Source organism: Phyllobates terribilis, unplaced genomic scaffold, assembly GCF_046119375.1.
Source record: "Phyllobates terribilis strain yellow unplaced genomic scaffold, ASM4611937v1 Scaffold_12__6_contigs__length_324123572, whole genome shotgun sequence".
Taxonomy (NCBI): domain Eukaryota; kingdom Metazoa; phylum Chordata; class Amphibia; order Anura; family Dendrobatidae; genus Phyllobates; species Phyllobates terribilis.
Window position 1 is genome coordinate 159,800,585 of NW_027362772.1, and position 23,898 is coordinate 159,824,482.

A 23,898-nucleotide genomic window follows, 5' to 3' on the forward strand; every position below is an offset into this window, starting at 1 on the left:
ATCGAAATCCATAATCGTTAATGGACATCATGAGGATATGTTGGTATTTGGCAAACCTTTTGGCTACTCAGTAAACAAAAGCCATGAATCTAGTGTGAACATATTCTTAGCCCAAAGATTATAACTCCTTATTTGATTTGCAGAGATTTCATGAAGTGTGTGCAATACTTACGGCATTCGTAGGATGGACAACACTGGGTGTTTATGTCGATATACTGATATGGGGCTTGTCCTCCATCACAAATAGGAGTTGGGCTGCATGGTTGACAACCTATAAGATCAGTGAATTAAAACATTTTTTATTAATTTCTTTTTAAATATAACAATAATCTCTAATTCTCTATATTGAGAATTTGTATTCACACTTTTTAAAGTTTTTGTCTTCGACAGGTGAATGAAACATATTTGGATATTGATGTTTCAGATTCTGTTGATATCACATAATTCAGCACAAATGTGGCTGTCTTGTTCCCCATTATAATAATGAATGTTTGTTGTCAGGCTGGTGATATACAGTGGCGGGCCCAATATAAGGATTTCATAAGCACCTCTCCTCAAAATAAGAGTAATGCACACCACCAAAAGTTATCCCAATGAAGTAATTTGGCTGCAAGACCCACCTAAGACTGTGAGCAACATATGGCAACTAGAGGGCCTGCCACAAATCCCCCTCAGAGGGCCTGCCAAAGATCCCCTTAATGTGGCCTGAAACAAATCCCCTCAAAGGCATTCCAAATATCACTCTTGGAGGGCTTTCCTCAGATCCCCTTCAAAAGGATTTTCACAGATCTTCCTCCAAGAATATGTCAAAGATCCCACTCAGAGGGTCCACTACAGATCACCCTGCCAAAGCTCCCCAAAGATCCACCTCAAAAGGCCTGTCAAAGATCTCCTGAGAGTGCCTGATACAGATCTTCCTCAAAGGACCTGCCAAAGATTTCCCTCAAAAAGGCCTGCTAAAGATCCCCTGAGAGGGCCTGCCACAGATCTCTCTTAAAGGGCTCGCCAAAGATCCCCTTTGGAGGGCCTGCCACAGATCCCCCTCAGAAAATCTGACACAGATTGTTTTGATGCCCAAGACTGCAAGTTTTTTTGTGTGGCAAGTTGACCTGTTGTAGCTCTCTCTTTTATTCTATACATAAAGCTTCATCTGTTGTCACTACAGATAGCATGAGCAAGTACCTGCAGTCCATTCAGGTCATATCGGTAGTCCAGCTCCTCCAGGATGACACATTTATAAGTGCAGCTACAAGAAGGTTTGCACTGTCCCTCAGCACAGTTTCAAGAACATGGAGGAGACACTAGAACATTGGCCATTACATGATGAGAGCATATAGGGGGCTATAGAATGACACCAACCCAACAGCGGGAGTCTTGTCTGCTCTTTTGTGAAAGAAGATACAGGAGCATTTCCCGAGCCCAATAAATTGACTGCCAGAGGCTACCGGTGTGCATACTTCTGGCCAAACTGTCAAAACAGACTGCATGAGGGCCAAACATCCACTAGTGGGATCTGTGCATTCACTAAAGAAACAATAGAATTGGCAGGTTCACCATTGTTGCCTGATACTCTTCAAAATTTAGAGCTGGTTCATACTTAGCACAGGTAACAGATGTGAAAGCGTTTGGAGATGTTGTGGTGAACGTTATGTTGCCTGCGATATCATCCAGCATGACCAGTTTGGTGTTGGGCCAATGATGTTCTGAGGAAGCATATCAATGGAGGGTGGCACAAACCTCCACATGATAGTCACCAGTACCTTGCTTGCAATAAGTTTCTGGGATGAAATCCTCTGAGTCAGTGTCAGACCTTACGCTGGTGCAGTGGGCCTTGGGTTCCACCTGGTTCAGGACAATACTCAGTCTCATATGACCAGAGTGTGTAGGAAGTACCTGAATGATGAATGCATTGATCCCATTGATTTTCCAAAACCTGAATCCAATTGAGAACTTCTGAAATATTATGTATTGTGCATGTGCTGCTGCCAAGTAGTGCTACAGACTCTCAAGGAGCTCATTAATGCCCTAATCCAGGACTGGAAGGAAAACCCCCAAGGATGTTGTCAACTTTATCATCTGGAGCATGCCCAGACCTTGTATGGCTCGTGAGGGCCACACATACTGTGTCCTATTTTGAGTTACCATGATGAACTTCACACAAATTGGATTTTCAGTGTTTTGGAATCCAGTCTTCAATTGATATCACATTTTGTTCTCTACGAATTAGATAATTTACTCTTATGTCAGTACAGATTTTTAACTTGAATTTTTCGTTCATCGAGATTTCGGCGTTCTCTCCATTTTTCTTGAGCAGTGTATTGTACAATTTCAGCACATAGACCCACAGTGTGTCTGTGTATGTGTATGTAGCCCTTATCATTTTGATCAATCATTTAAGGTATAAATCACGAATAGATAAAATAGTCTAAATACTTCACAATATATAATAAAATCGCTTACGGCATTCATGGACTTCACAGCATTCGTCTTGGCTAATAAACTCTGCAATTTCTCCTTCCCTGGAGCACACTGTGACTTCACATACAGTGTCTTTGCAGTTTTCCTGTAATATGATGTATGATGTGATCATTATCATAGAGTATGTATCAACAGAATAACCTTATATGTATAAGACGTCACACAGTAGCTACTACTTACAGGTGGTGGGGTTGTGCGAGGAATGGGTGTTGTTGAAGGTGGGACTGCAAAATGTAAAATAATTAATCTCAGCGCGAGATTCATAAGCAAACTTAATCACAACTCAAGAAATGGTATCTATTAACTAAACACTACATTGAATTTTTACTTGGCTTAATTCCATACGTCTACTATATCTTCATCAGTCTAAATAAGCAAATTATTACTCTTGTGTTGACTTTTCCTAAGGATTTATGCAGACGCACGTGCAACACGGTCCAAGCACGGAACGCGATGCACAAACACACTGCGGGTCTCCTAACCCAAACTTGACAGCCTGATATTAGGCTGTCATATTGGTGGGGGGAGACTCACGGCCAGTCTGTGCTCGTACCATGTTGCACGAATGTCTGTATAAGCCTTTATTCCTATCAATATTTGGATGCCAAATCCAGAACCCAAAATCACAATCTAATTTAAGCCTCACCCCCAAGAAAAGATATTTCCCATTAAATATAAAGCAACATAAATTCTTCAAAAAACTAAGTATACATACTGCATTCAAAGATGGGGCAACAGTCATCATCTGGGTTATGTCTTGACATCACTCTGTCACCATCATCACAGTTGGAAGGGGCACAACCGGATCCATCACAAAATGACTGGTTGAAATAAACCAAATATTCATGTGAGTAATGTGTAAAAAGTCTGTTCGGAATAAATTTTTCACTGACTAAATGTCAAGTTAAGGTGCACTAAAACTGCATGATTAGTTGGGAAAGAGCGATAATCGTATAGAGTAAATAGGTTGTCGATGACCCGATTGAGTAAAACACTCGCTTGTAGGGTGAAATGATGTTTTGGTTTGCTTAAAAGATCATTGTACTTGTCCACATATGGTCCTGCGTAAACATATGTGCTGTCGAGAATAATGACAGCCTATGCGCACTAAGCGATTGATTACTGATATATTACTGGTTATTCTGTGCGTATGTTAAATGCAGTCGATCTGTCTGAACAGGCTATGAAATTACCGCCGATAGGCAAACAAGTAGCGGTGGTTTAGTGCCGCAGGTTGGGTCTTGAAAACCCACCTTTATTTAATTTTACCATGATGGAAACTCACCGTTATTGGCGGAAGCTGTAAAAAAGAAAAAAAAAAGAAAAAATATATCAATTTTATAAAGGAAAGAGATAACATTTCTCTTACTAGGAAAAAAGACAAGATGGGCCAAGTCTACAAAACTTCTTCTGGTCGGTCAAAATACACATCCTCTCATTCATTTACAGGGGTCGAGTTATGCAGACAATCTCGGTCCATATGTCCTATCAAGGATATGACTTCATAAAAGTGGGATCCCGATTTTTGATCCACCTCATGAACCAAAGAAGAAAGCCATTGGATCACATGAATACTCAACCTGGCTTACAAAAGCTCATGCAGTCCGAGCAAGGACTGTAATGCAAGGGCAGCCTGCGGATCTCCTGACCCGAGCTCAACAGCTTCATTGTCATTATTGAGACTGTTCAGTTCGGGTCGGGAGACCCATAAACAATCCATGCATTGCGATCCGTGTTCAGACAGAGTTGCATACATCTACAAGGAAAAACTTGACTGACCGCACAAGACCCGAACTCAACCCTATCAAAGACTTTGGGATTAACTAGAATGGAGATTGTGGGCTCCGCCTCTCCTCCAACATCAAGGTCTGACCTTACAAATGCTCTTCTGGTTGAAGGGGCAAAAATTCCCATAGACACCTCCAAAATCTTGTAGAAAAACCTCCCAGAGAAGTGAGTGCTGTTATAGTAGCAATGGAGGGACCAACTGCATATTAATGTCTATGGATTTAGAATGGTAGATCATAAAAGCTCTGATAGATGTAATGTGGAGAAGGTACAATATTCTATCCATATAGTATACTATACAGAAAAGAGGCAGAAGGGCGATAAATAAATAAATTAATTAATCAATTAATTATAAAATTATTTTAATTATAAGTTAAGCTTTTGGAAACTTACAGTTGTTGGTGGAGGAACTGTGAAAGAAAACAAAACAAAAAGACATTAGTTCATACGGAAATTTATGTGATAGCATCAGCACAAACCAAGGCAAACAGTATAATACAAGGATTGCTCATAGATGATATATATAGTAGTTACTGGTGAAAATTATTGAACAAATGTGATAAACAATAGCAATATGTTAAATTATGCAAACTCATTTATACATACGAATATCAACAAATATCTCAACCCAACATTACTGGGTAGATACACTGAAAAATAATTAAAAGGATTTCATAATAAAATAAATAGGTACCTCAACAAAGAGGGACACAAAACAAAATCTAAATATAAACCATAGGAATATATAATGGTAGTTATATAACATTAAAGATAGGCTAGCACCTCCTAATCATTTTATAGCTCTCATAAATATTCACATGAAAGCAAGAGTTCAGACCATATTATAGGTGTAGTTACCAAGGTATGAATCGCAGGGAATAAAGTGCAGTCTGTTCCTGTGTCCCTCTTCCCCGATGCGCATTTCATGCCACTTTCTCAGGGGGCATGAAGTGACATGAAAAAGTGTCAGGAAACGCGCGTCGGGGTAGAGGGACACATTACCAGACTGAACGTTATTCTCTGCTATTCATACCTTGGTAACTACACCTATAATATGGTCTGAACTCTTGTTTTCATGTGTATATTTATGATAGCTATAAAATGATTAGGAGGTACTAGCCTATCTTTAATGTTATATAACTACCATTATATATTCCCATGGGTTATATATAGATCTTGTTCTGTGGCTCTCTTGTTGAGGTTGATTATGAAATCCTGATAATTACTTTTCAAAAAATATATATATTTTATTATAAATCGTGATTTTCACTCTATCTAGTCAGTATTTTGGGTTGAGATATTTGTTGATATTCATATATTCTATAGGGTGATCTTATGACCTATTGGTTGGAGTACTTATTGGGACATTTTTCTGATCATATATACAGTACAGACCAAAGTTTGGACACACATTCTCATTTAAAGATTTTTCTGTATTTTCATGACTATGAAAATTGTACATTCACACTGAAGGCATCAAAACTATGAATTAACACATGTGGAATTATATACTTAACAAAAAAAGTGTGAAACAACTGAAAATATGTCTTATATTCTAGGTTCTTCAAAGTAGCCACCTTTTGCTTTGATGACTGCTTTGTACACTCTTGGCATTCTCTTGATGAGCTTCAAGAGGTAGTCACCGGAAATGGTCTTCTAACAATCTTGAAGGAGTTCCCAGAGATGCTTAGCACTTGTTGCCCCTTTTGCTTTCACTCTGCGGTCCAGCTCACCCCAAACCATCTCGATTGGGTTCAAGTCTGGTGACTGTGGAGGCCAGGTCATCTGGCGTAGCACCCCATCACTCTCCTTCTTGGTCAAATAGCCCTTACACAGGCTGGAGGTGTGTTTGGGGTCATTGTCCTGTTGAAAAATAAATGATGATCCAACTAAACGCAAACCGAATGGAATAGCATGCCGCTGCAAGATGCTGTGGTAGCCATGCTGGTTCAGTATGCCTTCAATTTTGAATAAATCCCCAACAGTGTCACCAGCAAAGCACCCCCACACCATCACACCTCCTCCTCCATGCTTCACGGTGGGAACCAGGCATGTAGAGTCCATCCGTTCACCTTTTCTGCGTCGCACAATGACACGGTGGTTAGAACCTAAGATCTCAAATTTGGACTCATCAGACCAAAGCACAGATTTCCACTGGTCTAATGTCCATTCCTTGTGTTCTTTAGCCCAAACAAGTCTCTTCTGCTTGTTGCCTGTCCTTAGCAGTGGTTTCCTAGCAGCTATTTTACCATGAAGGCCTACTGCACAAAGTCTCCTCTTAACAGGTTTGTAGAGATGTGTCTGCTGCTAGAACTCTGTGTGGCATTGACCTGGTCTCTAATCTGAGCTGCTGTTAACCTGCGATTTCTGAGGCTGGTGACTCGGATAAACTTATCCTCAGAAGCAGAGGTCACTCTTGGTCTTCCTTTCCTGGGGCGGTCCTCATGTGAGCCAGTTTCTTTGTAGCGCTTGATAGTTTTTGCAACTGCCCTTGGGAACACATTCAAAGTTTGCCCAATTTTTTGGACTGACTGACCTTCATTTCTTAAAGTAATGATGGCCACTCGTTTTTCTTTTCTTAGCTGCTTTTTTCTTGCCATAATACAAATTCTAACAGTCTATTCAGTAGGACTATCAGCTGTGTATCCACCTGACTTCTGCACAACACAACTGATGGTCCCAACCCCATTTATAAGGCAAGAAATCCCACTTATTAAACCTGACAGGGCACACCTGTGAAGTGAAAACCATTTTCGGTGACTACCTCTTGAAGCTCATCAAGAGAATGCCAAGAGTGTGCAAAGCAGTCATCAAAGCAAAAGGTGGCTACTTTGAAGAACCTAGAATATAAGACATATTTTCAGTTGTTTCACACTTTTTTTGTTAAGTATATAATTCCACATGTGTTAATTCATAGTTTTGATGCCTTCTGTGTGAATGTACAATTTTCATAGTCATGAAAATACAGAAAAATCTTTAAATGAGAAGATGTGTCCAAACTTTTGGTCTGTACTGTATATATATATATATATATATATATATATATACATATATATATATATACATATATATAGTATGATTTATGGAAACACTTTAATTTTTATACTATGTTGCATTTTGAATATATTCCAACATATGCAAGATTATTGTTCAGATATGGCCTCCCCAGCTATAATTGAGTTCCCCTGTCAGCTGCTGATTGTAGGAGGGTTTTGCTGATGATGTCCCCCATTGCCAAGAGATATTAAAAAAGGAACCATACTATCATATTTTGAATGTGCTACCATTTGAGACTATGGGGGATAACCTATTATAATTGGATTTTTAGGGGATTTTTCTTCTATTTTTTTAGCTCTAATGGGGGCCCAATAAAAGACTGGACATTGACTTACTGCACTCGTAGCTCCTGCAGCACGGGTCATTGGAGGAGACTTCAATCAGGGAATAATCTCCGTAACATGGTTCAATAGCACAGGTAACGCCTTCGCACTGTAATAGACGTACAGGTCAGTAGTGAGTCTTACCAATCCATATTACACTGCAGTAAAAACCCTTTAGGTGTAGTTGAAGATGTTATATCAGGAGCTGTATTTATACATGAGCGTGTACGTGGCACTACAAAGAATTGCGCTCCCTACAGAAAAAACAGAATACTTACAAAACGACTATCACTTAGAACTAATCATATATAGAGACTATATGTGACATTACAAGAAATAGTTGTGATGATAATTGCCCTGTTACTGATGATAGAGGTCGGTCATACCTGTCTGGGGGTTACAAGAGGCTCCGATGTGGGAGGCACTGCCAGCAAAACACAAGAAGGTTTTAGGTTAATTTTTACTAATATGTGCTCAGTTCTTAAATTAGTTCTTGGATGTTTTTGTGATTGGTAATAATTATATACAACTCAATACTATGGACAGGGGCGGTCAATCATCTTGAAGTTTAGTCGGCTCACTTACGGCATGCATATTCTGGGCAGCAGTAACTTTCGGTGTCTTGAGTTCTAAATGGTGGTCGGCCATCTTGACATACAGGAAGAGGACTGCATTCTTCTGTGCATTCTGTAAATGGAAGACCATGTAAACTTTTCTCTATACAGACTGTAAAGTAATGAGTTTCTCTCACCATCAAACTAAAAGGTAAAAGGAATACAGATGAAAAAGTATCCAGACACTTAGGTCCAAATTAAGCTTGGTGGTGACCAACCCAAATTTGACATCTGAACCCCCCATTTTACTCCCTGTCATAGCACTGTTTAAGAAAAGGGGCAACACATGCACATGGCATTCTCGAGTGTAGTACGTGGTAACAGTGATGACAGCGAATCTATGGACTCAAAGACTTCAAGAGAGCCACACTCACAAGTGTGGTCAATGGTGACCTCTCTACCAGGTTAGAGAGACACAGGAAGACTAAACATCTCTGGAAGGTGAAAAGTGGAAGTGCCAGAGGGAAGCAGAGTATATACTATAGAAATAGTGACTTCCGAGCTAGTAACAGGAAAATGCTGGATGAAACAGCTGGGTGAACAGAGTGGATGTGTGGTTGAGGCCTCCAAGGTTCTCAGGTTGGTGAAGGATCTTTGCCATGTGCCCAACGTAACCTCTATGTAATAACATTCTGCACATCACATTCAAAAACAGGTTTCATAATGCCCCATTTTGGATAATGTTTTTAACACTTACCGCAGACGTAGAGTGGACAACATGGATCTGCCCATTCTCTGCGTTCGAGAGTGGCGCCTTGCTTGGTACAAGTCACTGGCTCACAAACCCTATTCTCACATGGGTTCTGTAATACATCAGCAGAGTAAAAATCAGATTAGAAGCTGCAATTCCTAAAATATATGTAGACTATGAAATGTAATATGGGAGAAGGTAGGGTGGCCATTTGTTCGCTATGTGTGGACTGCTAAACCTCGTGAAGGTTCTCAGATATGTTCGTGAATGCAATGTAGACTTGTCCTCAAGAAATCATAATGTGTCTCCAACTTATCCCATTTTCAACTTGTTAATTGTGTCCTTTCACACTTTGCAATGTTCTTTTCCAAAACAAGTGGTGGTTGATCTATACCCAGGTTCACTTTGGGCTGGCATCTATCTATCTATCTATCTATCTATCTATCTATCTATCTATCTATCTATCTATCTATCATATCTATCTATTTATCATGATAAATATACATATTAATATTCCATATTATTACACTTATTATACTCTAGCTAGAACTTACCGGGGTAGTTGTGATGGGAATAGTCTGTAAAAAATGCAATAAAAATGTTAGGTAAATAATTATAATTGTAAAATGCAGTCACTTACTAATGCACTTTCATATAAATTCTCTTACATTACCCCCTCGGACCCTTTCAGTAAATCCCTCCACGTCACTTGCTATACATTGAGTCATCACATGACCACAGTGAATACCAGCTCTAGTAGTGCCCAAACTTTTGCATCGGCCCATTTTCCTTTTTGTAACTTTTAAAATGTAAAATATGAAAAAATATATATATTTTTGCTTAAACCACAAAGTAAATGTGTCATCTTTAACTTTATGCCTCTTAGAGGTCATTTCATCTTCAACTTGCTTAACTGTTCACAGTAACAGTAATTTTGACTAGAGGTGCCCAAACTTTTGCATGCCACTGTAGATGTTCCAAGACCCCCTGGTTGTAATAGTTGCATGCAGTCGCAAGAAAAATGGCAAAATTTTACATATCCTGTACAAAAATATATAGTTCCTAAAATGTTCATAGTGATTCCTTTACGTTTAATACATTTAAGACTGAAGTAGATCTATGTCATTTTGTAAATTCCGCATTAAAATTGCAAACGGAGATGAAAAAAATTCTAATAAAAAATTCCTACAAATATATTCAATAAGCTTTTTAAAAATAGTCATTATGTTAAATCTCAGACTGTGTTTCTTTATGTTATGGATCACCTACCGGAGTTGGAGGAAGAGGAGGAGCTGAAAAAAAAGAGGAAAAATGTTATCAATAACAGCATTAATATTTGTCAAGTAATAAAGTAATGACTTCACTTCACTTGCAATAAATATTCAATTCACTGCCCAAAACCTAAATCAAAATATCTTGACCATCGAAGAGTATCTTGTTGACACCTTTGCCCACCATCACATGTCCCACCAGAGCTTCCTTCTAGCCTTTCACCACCCAACATTGCAGAGAACTAAGGAAACAGTAAACCTCAGTTGGACCACTTACGACATTCGTAGGTTGGACAACACTCTGTGTCTGGATTCATAGCCGCATATGGGATTTGTCCATCACAATATGGAACAGCGTTGCATGGCTGGCACTCTAGAAAAATCAACGCAATTTTTCATTTTAACATTTGCAGAACCCTACCTTTTTTGATTAACCAAAATGTACTATATGTATAAATAGAAAAGAAAGAGGAAACCTTATCTAGTGACATCTATTACACACCCATGAGGGGTCAAATCGGCAAATTTGCCAAGTTGATGATGGACAGCCACCACACAGTTATGGGAATTAACGGGTGCTATATAATGCTTCTACAGTTCTTCTGCTGCGTTCTCATAAACCCTGACTGGACAGGAGATATTTACCCCCGATACACCACTTATAGGCCTTTCATGGAAGGGTCTCACCGAACCCCAAAACTCTAATTTTGGAGCTTGGGCAGCCTTATAGATATTACTATCCAGAGAGTTGCACTTTAACTCTAGTAATGTGTTGAGATTTGAAGGAAAGACCAGGGTCCCATCATCGAGTCTCAACCATAGTCATGGAGTGAGGTACCTTACCAACTTGTCATGACCAAAGTTCCTAAACCTCTGACATGATCTAACCGAGGACCCCTGAGCTAAAGCTAGGTCAAATATCCTAAATATGACTTGTAATACAATAACTTACCGCATTCATAGACATCACAGCAATTGTCCCGGTCAACAACCACGGCTTTAGCTCCGTCCTTGGTGCACTCTTTGACGTTACACACAACGCCTCTACACTCGTCCTGTAATATAACATAATTATAGCCACTGACTATCAGCAGAGAAATCTTTTATGTGTGACATCATTCACTAGGTGGCTGGGGGTAATACTTACAGGGGTGGGCTCCGGTGGACTTGTTGGTGGTGGGACTGCAAAATGTAAAATATTGTAAACAAAAAAAAATAGTTTGTTTCATAAAAGTCACAAACTTCTAGGCAAAATGAATCATGTATAAAAGAGAGAAGATTTAGCAGATGAAATCAATCATAAATAGAGATAAAATCTAGCAGATAAAATCAATCATAAAAAGAGCTAAAACCTAGGAGATAAAATCAATCACATAAAAAAGATAAAATCTAGTAGATAAAATAAATCACATAAAAGGACTAAGATCTAGGAGATAAAAATCAATTAAAAATAAAAAAAGAGAGATAAGATCTAGCAGATAAGATCCAGCAGATAAAATGAATCACATAAAAGAAATAAGATCCAGCAGATAAAATTGATCACATAACAGAGATAAGATCTAGAAGATAAAATGCTATATTGAATTGTTGCATAAACAAAATCAGCAGTAAAAAAAGGAAATTCTTGTTTTCAAAATCATATTCATCTATTAATATGTCGATATCAATAGTGATGTATGACATAAAGTAACAAAACACAAAATAGTTGGATATAGAAAGTATAACACATAGAATATATAATATAAGAAGTTGCTTCCATTAAAACTCTATTCATTGTAAATACAAATATTGGACCAAAACATGATGCAAATATTGACTTACTGCATTCATAGATGGGGCAGCAGTCATCGTCTGGGTCATGTTTCGTCAGCTTTGTATAACCAGGACCACAATCAATGTCTTCACATCCGGAGGCATCACATGGGGGCTAAGTGAAGAACACCAAATAGTCAGGGTAAAGTATTGGGAGCAGACTTATTAAGCGTAAACGAATCATCTACAAAATGTTTCAAGAGCTCTGTCACCAGATTTCACAATACAAAGTACATTCATTATTGAAAAATTCTATTGGATCTGATGAGCCTGGTGTACATACTTTGAAAATCCATGTCAGAATGAATGTATAATCCCTTTTTATTTTTATTTTCTGGGTGATAATAAAATGAGCATTTTATGAGATTGATCTTAAAATCAAGATTATACAGCTTTTCTAATACAGAAATTTAAAATACATACATCAGTCTCATCAAGTCTAAAATATTTATTTAATAATATCTGCAGTCTGAATTATGAAATCTGGGGAAATCTAGTGTTTTTTTAATTGTCCCTATTGTTAGCAATCAGTAATGCATGTACACAGTGTGCATTGAAGAACTAACCTACTGCGGTTGTTTTCCGTTTCCAGCGCTGCTCCAGTCCTCTGCTGCATCATGTAACTGCAGCTTTTTCTTCCAGGTTGATGCTGCCGACCATTAATTCCCTTCTTAATGTAAGTCTATGACAGCCTAATTCTGAGTCTGCTAGAATTACATTGAGAAACAGACCACACAGAAGACTCTCACATGATGCAGGAGAGGACTGGAGCTACGCTGGAAACGGCAGAAGACAGCAATGAGTAAGTATTTTAGTGTATACAATACAAATAAATTATTTATTGATACAAAGGAGGGTTCAAAATCCTATTGAGATCCTTTAAGTTAGTTAATTTAAACTAAATTACCTTTGGAGTTGGTGGAACCTGTAATAAAGGAAAAATATTAAAATTTGATAAAGCAAATATATAACATGTTAGGCCATGGCCCCACTATCAGTATTTGGTCAGTATTCGGTCAGTATTTTTTCTCAGGAGTGGGAGCCAAAACCACGTGAGGAACAATCAGAGAAAAGGTATAATACAGTAGAAATAAGTCACCAATTCTGCATTTATCACCCACTCCTGGTTTTGGCTCCCACTCCTGAGAAAAAATACTGACCAAATACTGATAGTGGGGCCGTGGCCTTACTCACTAAGTCACTAGATAAAAGACTATGAGCAAAATTCATGATTGTATTTGTGATTTTTTTTGTTCTTTTCACGCAATTTTTTCTTCCGTTAATTTGTGACTTTTTTAAAACCTATTTTGTATGTGTTCGCCTGTTTTTCTTTTTTTTATGTTTGCCATTGTTAATGAGGGGTGGGGGTTGAAATGTTTCTTTCCAGGAGTTTTTGGCTGATTCATCAATTGCAACGTTTTAAAAAGTCACAATTTTTTTTACTCTAGTCCCCCTCTGGAGTGATTTTATGTACTCTAATCTTTTTTGCATACATTTTTTCATTGTTCAATATGCAAATTGCCTCTTCAGAGAGGAAGAGGACTAGAACTCTAGTGCCATCTGCATTGTTCCATTAAACTTTTGTACTAGGAACTTGCAAAACAGGTGAAAGACAAAAACAAAGAGTATTTTTTTTATTTTGCATGAAATGCATGAATCACATTTACCATTTTGAAGAACTCAATGAAAAAAGTCAATAAATATCACAAGAAATAAAAAGAAAAACAACTTAAAAAAAACCCTCCACAAATGGGCACAACATACTTTGTCTACAAAACCATAGTCTGGGCCTGATCGAGATCTTCCAGTAGACAAGTTAAACTCCGATTGTATACACATCCTCTTACTAATTTACAAGGTTTGACTTGCACAGACAGTCCCTGTCCAAAATATGTATCATGACTTTCATAAAAAAGGTCCCTCAAGGAACCAGAGCAGGGAATGATTAGGTAACTGGAAAAACCCAGCCTGGTATTTTATACTATATTCCTACAGTTGTAGGATTGGAGCTTCTACTCCTATTCTGCTCTACTTCTACTCTACTTCTACTCTGTTCCTACAACTGTAGGTTCTGAGCTTCTACTCTTATTCTACTATACTTCTACACTACTTCTACTCTACTTCTACTCTACTTCTACTCTACTTCTACTCTATTCCTACAGCTGTAGTTACTGAGTATCTACTCCTATTCTACTCTACTTCTACTCTACTTCTACAACTGTAGGTTCTGAGCTTCTACTCCTATTCTACTCTGCATCTAATCTACTTCTACTCTACTTCTACTCTATTCCTACAGCTGTAGATACTGGGCATCTACTCATATTGTACTCTACTTATACTATACTTCTACTCTATTCTTACAACTGTAGGTTCTGAGCTTCTACTCCTATTCTACTCTGCTTCTACTCTACTTCTACTCTATTCCTACAGCTGTAGATACTGGCATCTACTCATATTGTACTCTACTTATACTATACTTCTACTCTGTTCCTACAACTGTAGGTTCTGAGCTTCTACTCCTATTCTACTGTACGTCTACTCTACTTATACTTTATTCCTACAGCTGTAGTTACTGGGCATCTACTCCTATTCTACTCTACTTCTGCCCTACTTCTACTCTACTTCTACTCTATTTCTACAGATGTAGTTACTAAGTATCTACTCCTATTCTACTCTATGTCTACTCTACTTCTACTCTGTTCCTACAACTGTAAGTTCTGAGCATCTACTCCGATTTTACACTGCTTCTACTCTACTTCTACTCTATTCCTACAACTGTAGGTTCTGAGCTTCTACTCCTATTCTACTCTACATCTACTCTACTTCTACTCTACATATACTTTATTCCTACAGCTGTAGTTACCGGGCATCTACTCCTATTCTACTCTACTCATACTATACCTCTACTATACTTCTACTCTATTCCTACAATTGTAGGTTCTGAGCTTCTACTCCTATTTTACTCTACTTCTACTCTATTCCTACAACTGTAGGTTCTGAGTTTTTACTCCTATTCTACTCTACGTCTACTCTACCTCTACTCTACTTCTACTCTATTCCTACAACTGTAGTTACTGAGTATCTACTCATATTCTACTCTACTTCTACTCTATGTTTACTTTACTTTTGCTCTAGCCTTACAACTGTACGTTCTGAGCTTCTACTCCTATTCTACTCTACGTCTACTCTACTTCTACTCTACCACTCTATTCCTACAGCTGTAGCTACTGAGCACATATTCCTATTCTACTCTACTTCTACTCTACTCTACTTCTACTCTATTCCTACAGCTGTAGGTACTGAGCTTCTACTACCAGCATCAGTTGGTCACCAAGGGTTCTAAGAATCGGCTCAGTGGCAGGCACCAATACCCAGCTTTAACCCCATATGTTATAGAATTGATAATATATTAATCCTTAAAAACACCATAACAAAAAGTAACAATAAAAATAGCCTAAAAATGGAAAGTATATCTAGAGAAATATTAACATAAAAGAGGGTGAACCTTAATTAAGAAAATTCAAATTTAGGTAAAAAATTTTGGGAACTTACAGATGTTGTAGGGGGGACTGTAATATAAAACAAAGCAAAAGGAAATTAGTTCATAAAGAAATCTAGCAAAATAAACCAAAGCAAATAGGATAATACAAGGTCTGAACGTAGACAATATCTCTAATAGTTACGAGTGCCAGATATATATAGTGGAGATTTAATAAGCAATAGCAATATGCTAATTTATGGAAATAATAGTATATATTATAATATTTTATATTGCATAGACTATAAATAAATAAATACATATACAACACAAAAATTGTCATCCCAGCTATGATTGAGTTCTCCTGATTGTAGGGAGGTTCAATTAAAAAGTATAATTGGATTTTTTAGGGATCTTCTATTTTTTTGCTCTAATAGGTTCCCCCAAAAAAGACTGGACATTGACTTACTGCACTCATAGCCTTCGCAGCATGGGTCCTTGGGGGGTACTCTAATCAGTGTATAACCTCCGAAACATGATGGAGTAGTGCAGGTAACGCCGTCGCACTGTAATAGACGTACAGGTCAGTAATGAGTCTTACCAATCCATATTACACCAAAGTCCAAACCCTTGAGGTGTAAAAGAAGCTGTTATATAAGGAGCTGTATTTATACATGGGTGTGTATGTGGCGCTAAGAAGGATTGCGCTCCCTACAGAAAAAACACAATATTCACAAAACGACTTTATCGCTTAGAATTAGTTATATATGCAGACAATATGTAACATTACGAGAAATAGTTGTGATGAGAATTTCCCTGTTACTGATGAAGGAGGGGGGTCATACCTGTCCGGGTGTTACAGGTACCGGTGTGGGAGGAACTGCCAACAAAACATAAGATAGTTTTACGTTTATTATTACAGAATATTACGCTCAGTTCTTGTATTAGTTCTTGACTATTTTTGAGCTTTGTAGTAATTATACACCACTCAACACCATGTACTGGAGCGAGGTTTAGGCGGCGCACTTACCGCATTCATATTCTGGGCAGCAGTAGCTTTCGGGATCTTGAGTTCTGAGTGGTGGTGTGCCATCTGAACATTCAGGAACAGGACTGCATTCTTCTGTGCATTCTGTAATAGAAGAGCATGTAAACTTTTCTCTATACCGACTGTAAAGTCACGAAAGGGAACTTCTCTCACCACCAAACTAAGAGGTAAAAGACAAATGAAATAAAGATTGAAGAGTCTATGCAGTCAGGGCCAGATTACAGTTGGTGAAGACCAGCATCTTGCCTTTGGGACTTGGACACTACCTGACATCTTATCGCACTGTTTAGGAAAGAAGCAGCACATGGGCATGATCTTCTCTAGTGAGGTTTATGGAGACAGTGCAGATATCTGTGCTATGGAGACTAAGACAGCCCTATACATGTTTGTTCGCCACTCCATCTCTTCCAGATAGGACTAAACACCCACCCCGAAGGAAGTATAAGTAATAGTCCGTGATATGAGCAGCTGATATACTATTCTTTGGAAATAATGGCTGCCACGTGAGTGCCCCATGTGGCCTCTCTATAATCCATTTCTGCATTCAGATAGGTATTAATAAACTTTATTTTGGAGCTATAATATTAAGGAGCATATGGGTCATACTTACCACAGACAAAGAGTGGACAACATGGATCTGCCCATTCTTTCATTTCAAGACTAGCGCCTTGCTTGGTACAGGTCAAAGGCTCACAAACCCTATTCTCACATGGGTTCTGTAATAAACCAGCCAAGTGGAAATCAGGTTAGAAGTGTGAATATATTATATGTACACTATAAATGTCAGAACCCTATTCCTACATGGATCTTCCTATAATAGATCAGCAGAGTCAAGACCAGGTTAAAAGTACAAATAGAGCTGCAATTCCTACAATATACTACCAAATGTCATATGTTAGAATGAAGGCTGGCCAATTGTTCTACATCTGCAGACTTCTAGACCTCATAAAGGTTCATCTAGCTCAATGTTCCCCAACTTTAGTCCTCAAGAGACACCAATAGATCATGTTTTCAGGATTTCCTTAGTATGGCCCAGGAGATGGAATTATTGCCTGTCCAGGTGAGCAGATATCACCTGGGGAATACTAAGGAAATCCTGAAAACATGACCTGTTGGTGGCTCTTGAGGAATGGAGTTGGGGAACACTGATCTATACAGTATTAAATAAGTGCAGAGTCAGCCATTGGAGTTATTGGGATGGGCTTCCACTTTGGCCATACATATGGCAGAAGGAGAAACAAGTGTTCTTCAGAAATTAATAGGAAAATGTTTGAAGCACTGTCTATATAAGTGAGAACCTTACATTTTATTAGATTTCTTATAATATAGCTGGAATGTCAGTCATTACATACTGTAGTCATCTTTGTCACATCTACAGTAGATAGGAACCTCAGTAGAACACATGACCACGCAGACTAAGAGGCAAAGTTTCTCCTCGTGGAGAGCGAAAAAGTCAGCATAGGGAAAGAATGATAGGCCATGTAATGCTCCCCTAGAAATTTAAATATGCAAATAGCCATTTAAAAAAGAAAGAGGACAAAAAATCTATTGACATCTATTGAATGTAGCAATCCAAAAAGTCAAGATTGATTCTTCAAAGGACTTGGAGTATAACTTAGGAAAAAAAGCAGACACTCCATTTTCAGACGCGTATTTCAGCATGTTTGCCCTTCATCAGTGCAAAACAGGAGTACTGATTTGGGATGCTTCTGACAGTGGGTCAGGGGGAGTAAAAGAAACCTTCTCCTTGTCTAAAAAGTCAGCGTAGAGAGAATTATAGGCCATGCAATGCTCCCTGGGAACTTAAATATGAAAAGTTATTTTTCATTGGCTGCTGAAGTAACCAATGAATACTAGTGATCTATCTTAATCTATAACTTCTGATTTAAATTACATAATGAGTAATAGGAAAAAAATTGATATTGAAAATGCAAAAATTGAAATGCAAATCCTTACAAATATCATTAAAAAATATTCCAAAAAAAAAGTCTTTATATTAATTAAATCTAATACTAATGTTTTTTTATTGTGTTGATTCACTTACTGGTTTTGGAGTAGGAGAAGGAGGAGATGGAGTAGGGGGGGCTGAAAAAAAAGAAAAGAAAATTGTCATCAGTGAACAAGATATATCATCATTATTTCTTATTGTTTCATAAACAATTAGGAAATCAAGCGATCAGCCACTTCACTTTACTTGCTGTAAAGATTTGTTTTGCTGCCCAAATAGCTTGACCAACGAAGAGTAGCTTGTACACTCAAAAGCCCAGCACCCAAGGCTCATATTCCCACCAGGCGCTCCCTTACAGTCGTTTGCCACTGGAAAATGCAACATTTCAGGGAATTACGGAAACAGTGGTTGCAGTACTTACCGCATTCGTAGACCGGACAACATTGGATGTTTGGATCAAAATGTACAACAAGGTTTTCATCGTTACAAGAAAGAGGTGGAATGCATAGCTGACACTCTGTAAAATCGACAGATCAAACAATTTTTAATTTTATTGCTTGAGAATCCTCCCCTTCTCAGCCAAAGTGAACTGTAGCCATGTGCAAAAATTCAAAACTTTAGCGGGGGACATCTATTACATGCCGATATAGGGTTTAATTATATCCAATTCTCCGAGCTATCGGTGGACCGCAACGCACACACTGGAGTTAGCGGTTGATATGATGCTCTACGGTCCATTTGCTTCTCTCTCATCAACCCTTATTACACAGAAGCAGGGGCGGAAATATTATTGGTGCAACCTGTGCAGAAGCACAGGGGCCCAAGAGGTAAGGGGGCCATTTCTACCTCGAAAGCAGATGGAAGTGTGAATTATGATGATGAGCTCTTGGCTGCAAAGGGCAAATATGTTATGCTAGCATAGGGGGTATCATTAAAAAGATCATCTCGGGGCTCAAAAAATAAAGCCTCACCGGGCTCCAGATCCCGAAAAATGAAAAAGTTACAGGTCTCAGAAAATGACGATATAAGCAAAATTATTTTTTTTACAAATTTCCCAATTTTTTTTCACCACCTAAATAAAAAAAAAAACTATACATACTTGATATCGACGTACTCGTACAGACCTGGAGAATCATATCGCCAGGTCACTTTTACCATATAGTGATCATGATAAATAAAATACCCAAAAAACAATTGTAGGATTGCACTTTTTTTTTTTTAGCAATTTCAACACACTTGGAATTTTCTTCCCCTTTTCCAGTACACTATATGGTAAAATGAAGTGATTAAAAAGTACAACTTATTTAGCAAAAAACAAGCCCTATATGACCAGAATATTAAAAAAAGTTATGGCGCCTGGAAGAATAGGAGGAAAGAGAAAAAAAAAAGAAAAATGAAAAATTGCCAGGTAGTGAAGGGGTTAAAACAGAATTGGTATCCAGGCACTTTAAATTTAGTAATATATTGAGAATTGAAGGTCGTAGGTCTCAAACTGGTCTTGAGGAAACACCAAGATCCCGACATTGAGCAACCGCCATACCCCATGTTAAGGGATATGAAGTGGGCAGTAATACAGTTTTGCACCCCAACAATTTTTTAATTGGTAAGGGTCAAAAATCTCTCAAATAGCTGAGGACCCCTGAACTAAAACTAGGTAAAATATTCTAAACATGACTTGTAATATTGCAGCTTACGGCATTCATAGATAGGACAGCATTTGTCCTCCCAGTCGACAGCCACGGAGACAGCCCCTTCCCTGGGGCACTCTTCTCTGTTACAGATAATTCCTTCACACCCGTGCTGTAATAAAATATGATTATAGCCATCGACTATCAGCAGAAAAAGCTTTTAGGTATAAGAAATTATTCAGTAGGTGGCCATGGCCTATACTTACAGGTGTTGGGGGTGTAGGAGGTGACGTTGGCGGTGGAACTGTAAAATGTAAATTATTGTAAAAAAATTTTTAAAAAATTGCTTGCTTCATAAATGTCACAAATATAATGCAAATATTGATTTATATAAATAATAGAGTAGTAAACGTACTGCATTCATAGATGGGGCAGCAGTCATCGTCTGGGTCACGTTTCGTCAGCTTTGTATAGCCGTCTTCACAATCAATGTTTGAACATCCGGAGCCATCACAAGGGGGCTAAGAAAAAAAATAGTTATGGCCAATTAGGTATAAATTAGTCACTGAGAAATGTTTCGGAGGATCTGTCACCAGATTTCACAATACAGAGTGTATACATTATTGAATTGATCTCTTAGAGCTGATGAGCCTGATGTACTTACTTTGAAGATCCATGTCACAATGTCTGTAAAATCTTGTTTTTTTTTTCCTGACTCATCCTGATGTCAAGATTGTAAAGCCATTCTAACACGGAATTTTAAAATAAGTACACCAATCTCACCTGGTCTAAAAGCTATTTAGTTACATGCAGTTTGGATTGTGAAATCTGGTGACAGATCCATATTAGTTAATGTTGCGATGATGGGAACTTACCACTGGTGGTGTCGGTGTAGGCTGTAAAAAAAAGAAGAAGAAATATATAAAAATTTGATAAAGAAAATAAGTAACATGTCACTCAATAGATAAAAGACTACATGTTCCTTATCTATAAAACCATAGTCTGGGCCTGTTAGGGGTCTTCTTATATACAAGTCAAACCCAGATAGTATAAGCTATGCATCATTTTAAATATTTACACCATTGGTATTATGGGTTCTGAGAGTTTCCCCAGTGGCAGTCACCAATAGGCACCTTTACTTTTTATCTTTTTTCATTTATAATATATTTAATCCTAAAAACACTAAGGGTAAATAAAAAGTATTAAAGTGCCCAAAAAGTAAAGATAATAGCTAGGAAATATTATATAGCAAGAAGGAAAATCTTAAAGGGGTATTCTCAGGCTATTAATTTGTTTCAGTTAATTAGACACCATGAAAATAAACAAGTTAGTAATTGACTTGCTTTTTCTACCTGCTGTCATTCTCCTTAAACAAGAGCTTTTATCTTTCATAGTGTACAGCTGGTTTCCATGAAGCTCGGCCACTAGTGTCTGGCCAGACTCTGTTACATTCCAGGAGATGGGTTAACTCCTAACTTCCTAGCCACCTCTCTCCTGTCTATTTATTTCTACACAGCAGTTATCTACTGACCTCTCTTTCCCTTCCTGTCAGCTTCTAATAAGATGCTGTTATTATTCTTGCAAAATCACCAGTCCCACAGCATCTGCTTTCCCCAGAGCAGTTCTCCTCATCACTGCTCTCACTCTCTGGAGCCGTGTACTAGTTCTAATGCCCTGTTATCTCTGTAGTTACAATGATAACAGCGTTCACTCCAGAACAAACTACTGATAGCTGAATTTGTTGCAGCAGAACTTGTGCTGAGCTTTATAGTTCTACTAATTCTACAGTTCTTCTGTTCACAAGAACTGTCACTCAAGGAGAATAGCACACTCTGCTGGAAACTAGGAAGTAAGGAGACTGTAGAGTTAGGAGTTGCTCAAGAGACAACTTGAGAATACAGCTTTAATGAATAAATAAATTAAATAAGTAGAAGTTTTGGGAACTTACAGGCTCTGGAGGGGGAACTGGGAAATAAAACAAAACACAAATATATTAGTTCATAAAGAAATCTTTGCGATATAACATCCACACAAAGAGCATATATTTAGTTACTGGTGCCAATTGTAACGCAAATGTAATAAAGACTAGCAATATGCTAATTTATGCAAATACTATCATATACATACTATAATATTTTATATTATATACACTATAAATAAAATATATATGTATGTATAACATAAAGATTGTCCACCCCAGCTATGATTGAGTTTTCCTGTCAGTTGCCGATAGAAGGGAGGGTCTTGCTGCTGTCATCCAAATCGCCAGGAGACGTCCATGATATAGTACAACAGAAGTTTATGGGGGATTATAAAGTATAATTGGATTTTTGGGGGATTTTCTTTTTTATAGCTCTAAAAGGTTCACCCAAAAAAAGCTGGACATTGACTTACTGCACTCGTAGCCATCGCAGCATGGGTCCTTGGAGGGAACTCTAATCATGGTAGAACCTCCGAAACATGATGGAGTAGTGCAGGTGACGCCTTCACACTGTAATAGACGTACAGGTCAGTAATGAGTCTTACCAATCCATATTATACCAGATTCCAAACTCTTGAGGTGTAAAAGAAGCTGTTATATAAGGAGATGTATTTATACATGGGCGTGTACTTGGCTCTAAGAAGGATTGTGCTCTCTGCAGAAAAACCACACAAAAATCACAAAACTACTTTATGACTTAAAATTATGCATAGATAGAGACTATGTGTGACATTGTAAGAAGTAGTTCTGATGAGAATGATGATTGGCGGTCATACGTTTCCAGGGGTTGCAGACACCGGGGTGGGGGGCACTGCCAACAAAACACAAGATAGTTTTACATTAATGATTACATATTGTGTGCACAGTTCTTATACTAGTAGATTTGTTTTGTTTTGATAATAATTATATACAATTCAACACTATGTATAGGGTCGGTCAATCATCTTGAGGTTTAGTCGGCGCACTTACCGCATTCATATTCCGGGCAGCAGTAGAGTTCGGAGTCTTGAGTTCTAAGTGGAGGTGTACCATCTGGACATTCAGGAACAGGACTGCATTCTTCTGTGCATTCTGTAAGGGAACATTATGTAAACTTTTCTCTATACAGACTTTAAAGTAACGAGAGGGAACTTTTCTCACCACCAAACTAATATGTAAAAGATAAAGGGAATCAGGATGTAGAGTCCATGCAATCAGGACCAGATTAAGGTTGGTGGGAACCTGCATCTCGCCTTTGGCACCTGGACTCCACTTGACCTCTTTTTGCACTGTTAAGGAAAGATGCAGCACTGGGGCATGATCTTCTCTTGTGAAGTCAATGGGGTCAGATCAGATCGCTGAACCATGGCGCCCAGACAGTCACATGCATGTTTGGTCCCTCTTCCAGGAAGGTAAAAAAAGTTATTGTCCCTGAAGTGAGCCGTTTATATACTATTCTTTGTAAATAATGACTGAAAAGTGAGTCACTAGAAAACGCTAAATGAAAGAGCTGATCTAAGCCAATGAACAGTAGTGAAGGACCAAGGGTTGGTGCCCAGTGTGTCCTTACTATAATCCTGTTCAGCATACACCTAAGGATAATGGTGGTAATACTTACCGCAGACGAAGAGTGGACAACATGGATCTGCCCATTCTATGCGTTTGGCAGTGGCGCCATGCTTGGTACAGGTGATAGACTCACAAACCCTGTTACTACATGGCTCTTCCTGTAATACATCAGCAGGGTCGAGACCAGGTTAGAAGTTTGAATATAACTGCAATTCCCATAATACACTCCTCAA

The 23,898-nt window shown here is 38.2% G+C and overlaps 1 protein-coding gene across 1 annotated transcript in view; it reads right to left on the reverse strand.

Moving 5' to 3' along the window:
* Positions 1-23,898, reverse strand: part of LOC141171740 (uncharacterized) — a 199,764-nt gene that overhangs the window by 22,429 nt on the left and 153,437 nt on the right. The window contains exons 128-162 of the mRNA XM_073655384.1: positions 23,715-23,823; positions 23,087-23,188; positions 22,894-22,928; positions 22,531-22,627; positions 22,085-22,101; positions 21,012-21,032; positions 20,552-20,657; positions 20,403-20,440; positions 20,203-20,308; positions 18,930-19,025; positions 18,605-18,645; positions 17,171-17,276; positions 16,543-16,644; positions 16,358-16,392; positions 15,982-16,078; positions 15,587-15,603; positions 12,942-12,959; positions 12,044-12,149; positions 11,370-11,404; positions 11,175-11,277; positions 10,500-10,595; positions 10,221-10,243; positions 9,506-9,529; positions 8,958-9,063; positions 8,232-8,333; positions 8,033-8,070; positions 7,659-7,755; positions 4,660-4,676; positions 4,128-4,234; positions 3,926-4,058; positions 3,764-3,778; positions 3,194-3,299; positions 2,659-2,702; positions 2,461-2,563; positions 173-271 (exon numbers count right to left, since the gene is read on the reverse strand). Coding sequence (XP_073511485.1) covers positions 173-271; positions 2,461-2,563; positions 2,659-2,702; positions 3,194-3,299; positions 3,764-3,778; positions 3,926-4,058; positions 4,128-4,234; positions 4,660-4,676; positions 7,659-7,755; positions 8,033-8,070; positions 8,232-8,333; positions 8,958-9,063; positions 9,506-9,529; positions 10,221-10,243; positions 10,500-10,595; positions 11,175-11,277; positions 11,370-11,404; positions 12,044-12,149; positions 12,942-12,959; positions 15,587-15,603; positions 15,982-16,078; positions 16,358-16,392; positions 16,543-16,644; positions 17,171-17,276; positions 18,605-18,645; positions 18,930-19,025; positions 20,203-20,308; positions 20,403-20,440; positions 20,552-20,657; positions 21,012-21,032; positions 22,085-22,101; positions 22,531-22,627; positions 22,894-22,928; positions 23,087-23,188; positions 23,715-23,823 — 2,497 coding nt within the window. The remainder of the gene's footprint in view (positions 1-172; positions 272-2,460; positions 2,564-2,658; positions 2,703-3,193; positions 3,300-3,763; positions 3,779-3,925; positions 4,059-4,127; positions 4,235-4,659; positions 4,677-7,658; positions 7,756-8,032; positions 8,071-8,231; positions 8,334-8,957; positions 9,064-9,505; positions 9,530-10,220; positions 10,244-10,499; positions 10,596-11,174; positions 11,278-11,369; positions 11,405-12,043; positions 12,150-12,941; positions 12,960-15,586; positions 15,604-15,981; positions 16,079-16,357; positions 16,393-16,542; positions 16,645-17,170; positions 17,277-18,604; positions 18,646-18,929; positions 19,026-20,202; positions 20,309-20,402; positions 20,441-20,551; positions 20,658-21,011; positions 21,033-22,084; positions 22,102-22,530; positions 22,628-22,893; positions 22,929-23,086; positions 23,189-23,714; positions 23,824-23,898) is intronic.